At 42.6% G+C, this 14,484-nt stretch overlaps 1 protein-coding gene across 11 annotated transcripts in view; it reads left to right on the top strand.

The window, feature by feature from the left end:
- LOC119955270 (POC1 centriolar protein homolog B-like) overlaps positions 1–14,484 on the top strand; it is a 121,302-nt gene that overhangs the window by 30,385 nt on the left and 76,433 nt on the right. For all 11 annotated transcript variants that reach the window (XM_038781335.1, XM_038781339.1, XM_038781336.1 and 8 more), the window contains 4 exons: positions 1,019–1,198; positions 5,389–5,496; positions 6,507–6,622; positions 14,332–14,465. In XM_038781335.1, coding sequence (XP_038637263.1) covers positions 1,019–1,198; positions 5,389–5,496; positions 6,507–6,622; positions 14,332–14,465 — 538 coding nt within the window. The remainder of the gene's footprint in view (positions 1–1,018; positions 1,199–5,388; positions 5,497–6,506; positions 6,623–14,331; positions 14,466–14,484) is intronic.

The raw sequence follows: 14,484 nt of genomic DNA, 5'->3' as shown, positions 1-14,484 counted from the left end.
GTATGCTCAGAGTTGGGTGGACGAGCAAATATAAACAAGGAAGAACCCAAGAGTGTGAGGAAAGATGAGCAGGGCACCCAATGGCTGATCAGACAAGCTGGGAGATTGCTTTAACTTTCCTACCAATGTGATTGTTTTGTTTTCTGCTGCTGTAACCTTATTGATTGTTACAAGCTTAATTTTGCATTTAATGTGTTGAATATTTGAGTTGAAATATGAAAGTGTGCCTGTCGCTTATTTTTGCCTTTACGATATGTGGCCTTGTGGGATGTGAAGTGATTTCCTCAAGTAAAATGCTTCTTGCAGGTATTTTGCAGTCTCCAAAGCTGACTGTAAAGGAACTGCAAATCTGTCAAGACAATATTCCAGAATGAAGTCATCTTGGCAGAAATGCTATTTTCAGCTCTGATTTATGAAGCGTGAACTTAAATGAAATATGTTAAAGGAATTTTCCCAGAATGTACTTACTTTGCTCTTCACCTATTACCGATTTGTGTTTTCAGGGGGGGGGGGGGCGAAATTATAACGTTCTGTCCAACCATTTTGTAAAGTATTAGTTTTTATATATTTGAGATCTTGTGGATCAAATGGTTTTTCAAGTACATGTTGGCTTTCCTTCTTAATATCTGTTTAACACCAGTGCAAACCGTTACATTCAAAATGTAGGTCCCTCGGTGCAATGTTTACTGTGAGAATTCGAAGAATAATAACTAGAGCACTTGCATTGATAGAATTTGACATTACAGCTATGTTTAGAACATAGAACTCCAGTTTCAGCAAGTATACTTATTCTGTAACCATACGTAGAGATTAACATTTCACATGAAATAGTTGCTCTAAATCTGGTTCTACATTGAAAGTAGTGATTTTTCCTCCTAAAAGGTAAAATAGTAGAAGGGTATATTTTGACACTTTATAGGCATTGACAGTTATCAAAATCGGGTTGTGATGCTAGTCTGCATTATTTGTGCGTCTTTTTTTAGAAGACACTGAAGTGATTTTGTTATCTTCTACTCAGTAAAGGAGCATCGACTGCATTCACAGCCCACAGTGCCGCAGTCCGCAGTGTGAACTTCTCCTGTGATGAGAATTTCCTGGTTACAGCATCTGATGACAAATCGGTAAAGGTGTGGAATGCACATCAACAAAGATTTTTGTTGTCCCTTAAAGGGCACAATAACTGGGTTCGTTCTGCCAGGTAAATTTATTTTAACAAATAGACTGAGAATTAAAAGTCTGATCATGAAGTTGGCTTAGTATTTGCACTTTCTTTTTTGAGTAGTGCTTGTATAGTGACTTGGGTGTCATTGCACAATAGGCATCTGATTTGAACTTGAATCAAAATATTTATTTTGAACTTTCATTCTGAACATTTTTCTTTTATTGTCATTTTGTGAAATGGTCAGATTAGAGAATTAGAACTTTGAATCTCTTCAATTTGCTAATTTAAGCCATAGCTGCATTATGAATGCTCAATTAAGCATTCAATACACTATGCCTAAAAGTTGTTGAATTCAAGACTTTCCTGGGCAATGTTTTTATTTCATGTGGTAAGCATCCATTACTAGTATGCAAGAAGTTCATACTGTTATACAGAGGTTTTGTTACTTACGCACGAGATGAAGAAATATTTCTACACACAGAGGGCTGTGAATCTTTGGAATTCTCTATCCCAGAAGGTCGTGAAAGCTGTCATTGTGTATGTTTAAAGCAGAAACATAGGAGCCAGAGGAGGCCATTTGGCCCTCTGAGCCTTCCGTTATTCCATTCATTATGATCATAGCTGATCATCCAACTGAATAGCCTAATCCTGCTTTCCCCCCCATATCCTTTGATTTCTTTTGCCATAAGTGCTGTATCTAACTGCATCTTGAAAGTTTACAATGTTTTGGCCTCTACTGCGGTCCTGCGGTAACAAATTCCACAAGCTCGCCACTCTGGGTGAAAAAAATGTATCTTCATCTCTCCTAAAGGGTCTATCCCACATCCTCAGACTGTGACCCCCCTGGTTCTGGACACTCCCACCATCGGGAACATGCTTCTTGCATCTACCCTGTCTAGTCCTGTTAGAAATTTATAGATTTCTATGAGACCCCCCCTCATCCTTCTGAATTCCAGCGAACACAATCCTAACAGATTCAATCTCTCCTCGGGTCAGTCCTGCCATCTCCGGAATCGCTCTGGTAAACCTCCACTGCACTCCCTCTAGATCAAGAACATTCTTCCTCAGATAAGAATCAAAACTGCACACAATATTTCAGGGGTGGCCTCACCAAGGCCCTGTATAATTGCAGCAAGACATCCCTGCTCCTGTACTCTAATCCTCTTGCAATGAAGGCCAGCATACCATTTGCTTTCTTTGCCTCCTGCTGTACCTGCATGCTTACCTTCAGTGACTGGTGTACGAAGACACCCAGGTCTCGTTGCACATTCTCCACTCCTAATTTATGGCCATTCAGATAATAGTCTGCCTTCTAATTTTTGCTACCAAGTGAATAACCTCGAATTTCTCCAAATTGTACTGCATCTGCCATTCATTTGCCCACTCACTCAACTTGTCCACATCACACTGAAGGATCTCTGCATCCTCCTCACAGCTCACCCTCCCACTCAACTGAAGTCATCTGCAAATTTGGAGATATTACATTTTGTTCCCTCATCTAAGTCATCAATATATATTGTGAATAGCTGGGGTTCTAGCACAGATTTCTGCGATACCCCACTAATCACTGCCTATCAATTTTTAAAAGACCCATTAATTCCTACTCTTGGTTTCCTGTAAGTCCAAATACACCACATCCACTGGTTCCTCATCGTCACTTCTTGAAGAAGTACATTCTTGAAGAATTCCAGTAGATTTGTCAAACATGATTTCCCTTTAAATCCATGCTGATTCTGTCCGATCCTGCCACTGTTTCTGTGCTCTGCTATAAAATCATTTCATAATGGATTGTAGAATTTTTCCCCATTGCCAACGTCCCGCTTACTGGTCTATAACTCCCTGTTTTCTCTCTATCTCCCTTTTTAAATAGTGGGGTTTAATTAGCTACCCTCAAATCTGCAGGAACTGATGAGTCTATAGAATCCTGGAAGATGACCACCATGCACTCTTTCTCGAGTCGCTTCCCTAAGTACTGTGATGTAGATTATCAGCCTTCAATCCCAGCAATTTTCCCAGCAGCATTTCTCTACTAATATTGATCTACTTAAGTTCCTCCCTCTCACTAAACCCTGCATTCCCCAACATTTCTGTTTTGTGAAGACCGATATGTGTTTAGTTGCTCAACCACTTCCTTATTATTTGTTTTTGTTTAATTTGGGGACAATTTAGCATGGCCAATGCACCTACCCTGCACACCTTTGGGTTGTGGGGGTGAGACTCATGCAGACACGGAGAATGTGCAAACTCCACGTGGACAGTGACCCAGAGCCGGGATCGAACCCAGGTCCTCGATGCCATGAGGCAGCAATGCTAACCACTATGCTCAGCCATTTCTTTGTCCCCTGTTTCTGACTGTAAGGGACCTACATTTGTCTTCATCAATCTTTTTCTCTTCACGTACATATAGATTTTTTTTTACAGTTAGTTTTTAATGTTCCCTGCAAGCTTACCCTCGTACTCTATTTTCCCCTTAATCAATCCCTTGGTCCTTCTTTGCTGAATTTTAAGCCAATCCCAATCCTCAGACCTGTTGTTTTTCTTGGCCAATTTGTATGCCTCATCCTTGGATCAAATACTATCTCCAATTTCCCTTGTAAGCCATGGATTGGCCACTTTTCCCATTTTACTATTGTGCCAGCGTGAAAAAACATTGTTGCAGTTCCTCCATGCGCTCCTTGAATGTTTGCCATTGCCTGTCCACTGTAATCCTTTTTTAAGATGTTCCCCAATCGATCATTGCCAACTCGCGCCTCACCATCCTAGTTTCCTTTCAATGAGATTCAAGACCCTGGTCTCAGAATCAACTACTTCACACTCCATCTTTATGAAAAATTCTATCACATTATGGTTGCTTATCCCTAAGGGGTCTCGCACAAGTAGATTAATAATGGTTCCGTTCTCATTACACAGTACCCAATCTAGGATGGCCTGTTCTCTAGTTGGTTCCTCAACGTATTGGCCCAGGAAACCATCCCGTATACACTTCAGGAATTCCTCCGCTACTATAGTATGGCTAATTTGGTTTGACGATCTATATGCAGATTAAAACAATTAATTATGCCCATAATTACAGATGTTCCTTTATAGCACGTGTCTCTAATTTCCTGTTTAATGCCATTCCCAATATAATGAAGTTTGGGGGTTTATATATGATGCTCACTTGTGTTTTTTTGCCCCTTGATGTTTCTCCACTCTACCTGAACAGATTCCACATGTCAGTGCTAATATCCTTCCTCACCATTGTGTTAATTTCCCCTTTAACCATCACTGCCACTCCACCGCGATCTCATTTTTGTCTGTCCTTCCTAAATATTAACTGCCCCTGGACATTCCGTTCTAATCCCTGGTCACCTTGCAGCCATGTCTCCATAATCCTGATTTGAATCATACCTGTTTACATTTATTTGAAGGATTAGTTCACCCGCTTTTGTTGCAAATACTCTGCGCGTTAAGGAACAAAGCCTTTAAGCTTGTCTTTTTTACATGTCTCACTCCCAATATTTTTCTCTGGCTCTGTTTGGATCTGACCCTTTGTTTTCTCTGCCATCACTTTTGTTTCTTGGTCCCCTTTCTGTCTTTTGTTTTTGTCCTTGTTTCCTTCTCCTTTGCCATCCCCTGCCATTTAAGTTTAAACTCTCCATAAAGGGTTATTGGTATAGTGGGTGTAAATAAGAGTAAAACCAGCCGGACAAATTTTTTTTTTTTAAAAAGTGTGTTTTTGGGAGTGGAGTTTAGAAATTCTCACGTGACGGTCATCTGGGAGGATTCTGAGGAGATGTCCACAAATATTCGCTTGGGGTTCAGGGTGGAGAGTATATTTTTCCACAGTCATCTTGTTTGCTTAAAAGGGATTTTGTGTTAATGAGACTGTTGCAGATTAAGGTGTACTTTGCAATCTCATTTTAAAATCTCTGCAATTAAGCTAAGGGGAGAGTAAAAGAGTATTGTATTGTAATCCAACTTTTGATGTTTTTTCCTTGTTAAAACTAATTCACGGTCCTGTGATTGTTCCTCCACGTTTTATTTTAATAAATAAAAGTTATGGTCCTTTGAGCCACCCAGTTATAACATCAACTAGGATCATAACAGGTGGTTGAGCATTCTTGCAACCAAATCTATTATCATTATCTATAAAGGGCCCTGATTTCAATCGTACAAGTCATTTCACAAGGTTTAAAGAAATAGCCTAACTCTTCCAAGTGTTTTACTGGTACTTTGATCATTAGGTTTTCTCCAGATGGAAGGCTTGTAGTTTCCTGTAGTGATGACCGAACTGTTAAGATATGGGACACAGTAAGGAGAGAATGTATCAATACCTTCACTGATCACAAAGGGTAAGTTAACATTTCTTCTTAATCTTCCAAACTCTTGTTGCATCATAAAACAATCTAAATTAGTTTATATTGATACTCCATTCACCCTCTTCTAATGCCACTGCACTTGCTTGACAAAATCAGGTAATTTTAGCTACTTATGAACTGCCCTGGTTGTAAATTTTAGTCTTCCGCGGCGGGACTCTCCCGTACCCGGCGGGACGGATTAGCGTGAACTACTTCGGCATCAGGCCGCCCCAAAGGTGCGGAATCCTCCGCACGTTCAGGGGCTAGGCTGGCGCCAGAGTGATTTGCGTCCCGCTGGGAGGCGTGGAAAGCCTTTGGCATCGCGCCAGCCGGGGCCGAAGGGACTCCGCCGGCCGGTGCGGCTCCGTGCATGCACGGGAGCGTCAGCGGCTTCTGACGTCATCCCCGCGCATGTGCGGGGAGGTTCACCTTCGCGCCGGCCATCGCGTAGGCTTACACGACCGACGCGTAGGAAAAGAGTGCCCCCACGGCACAGGTCCGCCTGCGGATCGGTGGGGTCCGATCGTGGGCCAGGACCCCAGAGCCCGCCCACGCTGCCAGGTCCCGCCGGTAAGGGACCTAGTCCAATTTACGCCGGCAGGACCTGCATAGAACGAGCGGGACTTCAGCCCATCGCGTGTCGGAGAATCGCTGGGGGGGGGGTCGCTACGAGCGGCCGCCGACCGACGCGATTCCTGCCACTGCCGAATCTCCGGCGTCGGAGAATTCAGCAGCTGGCGGGGGCGGGATTTACGCTGCCCCCTGGTGATGCTCCCATTCCGACCCAGCGGCGGGGTCGGAGAATCCCACCCCCGGTCTCTTACTGATTTTTTTTTTTCTTTTGTGGAATATTTTTGCATTTGTCTGTCATACTTGATGGGCACTTGAATGCTTTCTGTTTGATCTAAATATTTGTAATAACTCCACCATTGTGTTTGCTGCAAGTGATATAGTACCAAATTGTTAAGTACAGATACTTAGTGTGATGTTTTATTATAATCCAGGTTTGCCAATTTTGTCGACTTTAACCCCAGTGGCACCTGTATAGCTTCAGCAGGGACAGATAATTCTGTGAAACTTTGGGATGTTCGTATTAACAAGCTGCTACAACATTACCAAGGTAACTCATCAGACATTTCTATATTTATTAATTGTAATCGATATTTATAGGAATAATCAACTAGCTTACATTTCATGAGTTTGACATTTATGAACAAACTAATTAAATATCTCACAGCAGAAGTTTTCGTTATTTTGGATCATTTTGTGGGCTTAAGAATAAAATGTCCAAGTGTACATTGATATGTCTTTAACACCGTACCATTCACCTTTATGGTTGCATTGCTTCCAGACACTGATGCAATCTAAATGTTATTTTTGTATTGAATAGTTTTTAGGTTTTTGTTTGAGGGGCAGGAGTTAAGGTGTTAGTTACAGTGCCTGAGATTGCCTATCTATCCACATTCTTTGACTTCATCAGAAGCTTGGCTTTAGTTTTTCTTTCCAATGTCTGCTTTGTTCTTTTTTCTAATGTCCTTCTAGTCCATTGAGAATTTTCCAGTCATTGCCTTCGCTACTGACCTTTTGTATTGAACTTTTTTTTCATATTCATATTCCTCACCCTGAAGTCTTTAGGCCACCCATCACTTAAATACATTTTTTAAAAATATGTTGATTCACATTAATTTGCTAACACTGTCTCAATGTCCCTTTTCTGGTTAACAATTATACTCCACTCGGTCCATCTACCCGTTGCCCTGAATTCATCACTCTCAATTTGCTGGTATTCATTTAAATCCAAGCGCACAAAAAAAACCTTGTGGCGTTCCATTACCATGGTTTAAGCAGTGGTTTGCTAATTTGCAGTTTACACACGCAGACAGAGGCATGTGCACAGACACACACCTTTTACAGCAGACCAGAACAGTTGAAATAATATAGTCAAGTAACTTCCTTTTTTAAAAAAAAACTAAGTGAACTTTAAGGTGGTAAAGATGAACCAAAAATTCCCAACCTACACAGGGCTCTTTTGATGCAATGACTTTGCCCTTCTCCATGCATCCATTCCAAAGTGTGAGAATTTTAAAAATGATCTAAGACATGCATAGTTGACTCTGAAATGCAGGAAAAATGTGGGTGTCAGTGCAACAGCTGGAAATGAAACTATTCGAACAAGACACAAAGTAACATAGCATTATCTGAAACTAGGTACAACTCATGGGCCAATGAACCATTAGATCATAAGAAATAGGATCAGAAGTGGGCCATTTGGCCCATCAAGCCAGCTCCTCCATTCTATAACATCATAGCTGATCTGATTGTGGCCTTAACTGCCCTACACTGCCTGTCCCCATAACCCTTGACCCCTATTGATGACTATATTCAAGGCAGAGTGAGACAAGGTGACCAAGCCCACTCTATTCTCTGGGAACAAAATTCCAAAAATGAATATCCCTTTTGAGAGAAGAAATTCCTCCTCCTCTGCATCTCAAATGGGAGAGCCCTTATTTCTATGTTTGTCTCTTAGTTCTACATTCCCCATGAGAGGAAACATCCTTTCAGCATCCACCCTGTCAAGCTTCCTCAGAACCTTGTATGTTTCGATCAGATCTCATTCATTCATTCTTAGCTCCAATAAAGTAAAAGCCCAACCAACTCCCTCCTAAGACAATCTCTTTATAGAATCTCACAGCACAAAAGGAAGCCATTTAACCCATCATGCTTATGGTGGCTATTTTTGAATGATAAATCCAAATAATTCCCACTCTTTCCCCTTCCACCATACCTCTGCAAATCTTTCCCCTTTGAACATTTATCAAACTCCCTCTTTTAAAAGCTACGACTAAATCTGCTTCTACTGCTCTTTCAGACAGACCATTTTAGATCACAACTCCTGCCAAAAAGCTAGTTGCTGATTGCACTGGAGTGGAGATTTATGCAAGAGTTGCCCGGACTGGAAGCATTTTAAGGCATCCGCTTCACAAACTTTGCTGAACTGCTCCCAATACAAGTATATACCTCCTTAAGTAAGGCAACCAATACTATATACAATACTCCAGGTACAATCTCACCAATGCACTGTACAGTTGTAGAAAGGCTTCCCTTATGCAAGAAAAAACAAGATTCTATTTGACTTTCTAAATACTCACCATCGGTATGCTAACCTTTTGTGATTCATGTACAACAACATCCAGATTGCCTCTATTTCATCATCCTGCAGTCTCTAGATTTTTTTTTTAAAAAATCTGCTTTACTAATCTTCCTGCCAAAATGAGCGATCTCACATTATCCCACATTGTACACATCTGCCAAATGTTTGCCCAATCACTTAACCTACCTATATTCCTTGTCAAACTCTTTGGATGTGCCAGGCACACACCAGAGCGCACCAGTTAAATAGAAAGGCCAGGGCAACGATTCAGTTGCTCTGGTCCTTCGAGGCTTTCTCCAGCTCCTTTATTGTGGTACCCTGGACCTCCAGTTTCCTTCCCATACTGTCGAGGGTCACCTGCATGGTGGCCAGCGCCTCCACCACAGCCACCTTGAATGACACCTTTATTTCAGCCTTAAGATAGTCTCATATCCTCAGTTCCCCGGTGAAGCATGTCTTCCATCTGTCACCTGGCCGGGCGAAGCCCGTTTTTTGGATCACTAGTCTCCTTCTCTCGGGGGCTGCTGATCCGCTTGCTCGCCGCTCCTGTCCCTTGCGGCAGTTTTTGGTGTCTCTGCAGCCCCTTGAACTGCTTCCTGGCATCCTTGCTGTATTTCTTATTGTTAAGGGTGGAGGGATGTTTTAGTCCAATTTTTGTTGGCTAAATTCGGCTAAAAGTGCCTATTCTGTCTTTCGGAGGCGAGCCATCAGATGTGAGAATGCTCAGCACATCCCCATCACTGGCAGTCACCAGGCAGCATATAAGGGCAACATTACCACTCCCAATACTATAGAAAAGCTATGCAAGTCTTTGAAACTCATGGGTTACCAGATTCTCTAATTTCTGATCATGGTACAACATTTACAAGCCAGTTGTTCCAAGGGTTTTTGCAAAGGAATGGAGTATGCCATGTGTGTATCGCACCTTTTTAAATCCATTTTCAAATGGTTCGGCAAAACAAGCTGTACAGACATTGAAGGAAGGATTGAAGAGGATGGCAGCTGATACTTTAGGGACCAAATTCTTATTCTTATTTCAATATTGTAGCACATCACAAACAACTATGGGGCTCTCATTAGCTGACTTATCGATGGGTAGAGACCAAAGTCTCACCGGGATCTGCTACAACCAGATATCAAAGCAAAAATGGAAGCTGAGTTGGAGCAGCTCAAGGGCTAGGAATCATTGAGCTCATTCAGTTTTCACATTGGGCAGCTCCAATTGTTCCTGTCCTTAACAGCACATATGTGGGGATTACGCACTTAACATTAATCAGGTTTCCAAACTGGATGCTTTCCCATTGCTGAGGGTACAAGATCTGTTTCCAACCCTTGCAAGAGGCAAGATGTTTTCAAAACTGGACATGATCCAGGGATATCTTGCTCGAGGAGGATTCAAAGCAGTATGTGACTATCAACATGTAAAAGATTGTTCAGGTATAATCATTTGCTTTTTGGCAGCAAGAATAGAAAGGGTTCTGCATGTTCAACACCAAATTAACAGCACCATGGCTATGTTGTGGGTCTTTCAGTGACTTTGGAAGAGAATGCAAACTTTACTGAATATGTGGAAATGTTGGAGCAGTTTTATTTTCATAGCAAATTGGATTCCAGAGCAGCTACAAAATGCTCCATGGGGCGGCACAGTGGTTCGCACTTCTGCCTCACGGCACTGAACACCTGGGTTCGATTCCAGCCCCGGGTCACTGTCCGTGTGGAGTTTGAACATTCTCCCCATGTCTGCGTGAGTCTCACCCCCACACCCCAAAAAGATGTGCAGGGTAGGTGAATCAGCCACGCTAAATTGTTCCTTAATTGGGCAACAAAAAAATTGGGTGCTCTGAATTTAGATTTTTTCAAACATTTTTTAAAAATTCTCCAGTGTGGGCCAACTATTTACAAGCTAGTAAACTAAGGAGCATTTCATTTATGATTTACTTACACTCGTTCAGAATCCTCACAAACCTAGGACCTCAGTACTTGAACAACGTTTCAAATTCCATTGTCCTTTTCACAGTCTAGCTAACTTTGTTGCTGAATTGCACCAGCTATCTGAACATTGCGAGTTTGGGATAATTTTGGAAGACTTGCTTTGTGACAGACCAGTTTGTGGCATTAGCGAGAATAGCATTCAGTTGCGTTTGCTAGGAGAAGCCACAATTACGTTTATGGCTTGTTGTCTATATTACGAGACATTTTGACCAGTTTATTTTAAAACATTTTACCCAGGTGTCCTTATTTGTGAGATGAGCAAAGAACAAAAACAGGTTCACTGTTCAACACAAATTTATTCACAAGTACCATACTGTTTACAAACAGTAACTATCCCATAGTATTTGCATATTATTTGCCCAAGATTCTAATACTACCCGTGGCGATGAACTCTCAAGCTGCGGATCCAGTTCAGAGTCTCCACTGTCTGCGGGTGCGGAGATGGTTCTCGCACACCCTCTTCCGTCAATCTCTGGATCGTCACCAAGTCTTGTCTGTGTCAAGTCTTCACTGGGGATGGTCTCTTATCGCCCTCTTCACGCCCTTTCAGAAGAATCCTTTAGCCAATGAGGCCACTGGGAGGGACACTGCACCCAGTAGAATTACTGATTCCAAATCGGCAGGACCCCAAGAATCCCCCCCAGCCAGCCTCCCAATTTCAAGTGCATTGTCCGCACGTAACCTTATTCCATACAAGGTAATGGCAGGAATCCGAGGTGCCAGAAAGTGTGGCCGAATCTTGTAAATACACCACAGTTACCCTCATTTGAATAAGGCCGATTATCTCCATTTGCAGGGCAAGTCCAGACTTGCCTGTCTCTTACCAGTATATTTGAACTTAGCTGTTTAAATTTCCATCAGGCCTGGCTACAGACTGTTCGCTGTGGTTTAGTGTCCAATTCTCTTGTCGGGTCTATGATCCAAGCCGTTGACTATCTGGCCAAAGGCTCTAGAAAGTTCTCAGGACATGGGAATGGCTGCCAATAGAAAGATATTCAGAAGGTCAATGGCGGCAGGTAGGTGAACTACATCAAGTAGAAAAAGAAGCTGCGAATAAAAAGGTGCTTTGGGTGTGGAGGGTCACACTTTGTGAATCATATGTTGTACTGATGATAAACTGACTCCGAAGAGGCATTTAGTGAAAGAAATGCTGGGGTGCTGAGAGAAAGTAGAGGCTGAGCAGGGAATTTCAAGTGCAAAGAAGCCTCCGTCAACGGCACATTGCGTGGAAAGCTCAGACCAGGCAGAGGAGCACTATTACGACATGTTTAATATGAGGGAGGGGTATGCAAAACCTATTTATGCTACAGTAGAGTTCAGTGCAAAGAAACTAGGTGGATACAGGAGGCTCTGCATTGGTAATCAGTGAGGAGACCTTCAGGAAGATTTGGGGCTCTAAACAGGCATCAGCTCTTAGGCAGGAATCAACCTTCGATGTACACTGGTGAGACTATACATGGCTTGGGTGTGTTGGAGGAAGACATTGTATATAACAGTTAAGAAGCAAGAGCATGGCTCTTGGTAGTACAAATGCGTGGGCCTAGTCTCATGGGGTGTAACTGGCTCAGGAAAATTCAGATGGAATAAAGCACACTTGTGACAGAGGATGTCATTCGGAAATATCCCGTGGTTTGCAAAGACGAACCGAGTACATTGGCAGCACGGTAGCAGTGATTCCCAGTTGCTTCACAGCTCCAGGGTCCCAGGTTCGATTCCCAGGTTCGGATGAAGCATACAGGGTGTAGTGTTAATGAGGTCAGTCCATAAGAGCGTCATTTAGGAGTCTGGTGACAGTGGGGAAGAAGCTGTTTTAGAGTGTGTTCGTGCGTGTTCTCAGACTTCTGTATCTCCTGCCCGATGAAAGAAGTTGGAAGAGTGAGTAAGCCGGGTGGGAGGGATCTTTGATTATGCTGCCCGCTTTTCCCAAGCAGCGGGAGGTGTACATGGAGTCAATGGATGGGAGGCAGGTTCGTGTGATGGACTGGGCGGTGTTCACTACTCTCTGAAGATTCTTGCGGTCCTGGGCCGAGCAGTTGCCATACTGTGATGCAGCCTGATAGGATGCATTCTATGGTGCATCTGTAAAAGTTGGTAAGGGTTAATGTGGACATGCCGAATTTCCTTAGTTTCCTGAGGAAGTATAGGCGCTGTTGTGCTTACTTGGTGGTAGCATCGATGTGGGTGGACCAGGACAGATTTTTGGCGATGTGCACCCCTAGGAATTTGAAACTGCTAACCATCTCCACCTCGGCCCCGTTGATGCTGACAGGATGTGTACAGTACTTTGCTTCCTGAAGTCAATGACCAGCTCTTTAGTTTTGCTGGCATTGAGGGAGAGACTGTTGTCGCTACACCTCGCCACTAGGTTCTCAATCTCCCTCCTGTATTCTGACTCGTCGTTATTCGAGATCCGGCCCACTATGGTCGTATAAAAGTAACTTTTTTGTTACTTTTATATATTAAAGAAGATTAACTTAATGCATTTTCGACTACATTTTTGTGATAAAGTTGCCTTAACTCCCAAGACCACCATGCGTTCATCTTGTGCAGTAATCTTTTTTTATGTGGCACCTTTATCAGATGCCATTTAGAAATCCAAATACGCTACATCTACAGGTTCCCCTTTACCCACCCTGCTTGAATTATCCTCAAAAATTAGATCATTGAATTCCTACAGTGCAGAAGGAAGCCATTCACCCATCAAGTCTGTACCGACCGTTTGGACACTTGGCAGTAATTTAGCATAGCCAATCCACCTAACCTGCACATCTTTGGACTAGACTGTGGGAAGAAACAGTGACACCTGGAGGAAACCCACGCAGACAGGGGGAGAATGGGAGGGGGAGAACTTCACACAATCGCCTGAGGTCAGAATCAAACCTGGTTCCCTGGTGCTGTGAGGCAGCAGTGCTAAGCACTGTCGCCCGTCCAAGAACTCCGATAAATTGTCAAACATGATTTCCTTTTCACAAAACCATGTTGACTCTGCCTGATTGTAAATGTCCCGCTGCGTTCAAGCATTTTTTTTCAATGCCAGTTGTTAGACTAATTATCTGACCTGTAGATTCCTGCTTTCTGTCCCTCTCCTTTCTTGTATAGTGATGTTCCAATCCACTGGGACCTTTCCAGAATCAGTAGAATTTTGTAAGATTACATTCAATGCATGCACCAACATTTACAGCCACTTAAGATCCTAGGATTGGGTGCAAGAGATTTGTCAGTTTTTAGCTCCACTGCCTGTGCATTGTTACATCGGATGTGCATCCAGAGGAGGGAATATGAAGGCATGTGGAAGAAAAGACTGAGATGGGTGCCTGAATGCTGAGGCAGGGAATGGGAAAAGACTGATGGAAGGAATGAGGGAGAATGAGAGAAAATCATGAGTGGGTACAATTCGTACTTCAGGAAAATCACTAAAATACATCAAAAGTCATTGTGCTAGGTTTCAAAATATTTTTCAGAGGTGTTTTATTACATATAACGTACCCAGTGAGGAATCTGGTCATAGTAATGTGCTTTAAAATGTTAATAGCTGAAAAGCCCCCTTGAAGAAGGCCACAAATATATATTGAGACCTGAGAACTACAAGGTAGGAGATAGAATTGCTGTTGTCATTCTGGAAACTCAACAATGGATTGATTTGTGTAACTTGTTAAATCTGACTGACCACCCTGTCTTCTAAACAGTCCACAGTTCTGCAGTGAACTGCTTGTCTTTTCATCCTTCTGGCAACTACCTTATCACTGCATCTACTGACTGTACTCTCAAGATAATGGATTTGTTGGAAGGAAGATTACTTTACACCCTACACGGACACCAGGTAATAATAGTGACATATT

This window comes from Scyliorhinus canicula, chromosome 20 (assembly GCF_902713615.1).
Source record: "Scyliorhinus canicula chromosome 20, sScyCan1.1, whole genome shotgun sequence".
NCBI classification, from domain to species: Eukaryota; Metazoa; Chordata; class Chondrichthyes; order Carcharhiniformes; family Scyliorhinidae; genus Scyliorhinus; species Scyliorhinus canicula.
The sequence above is the reverse complement of the archived record's forward strand: the minus strand, read 5'-3'. Positions and strand labels throughout refer to the sequence as shown.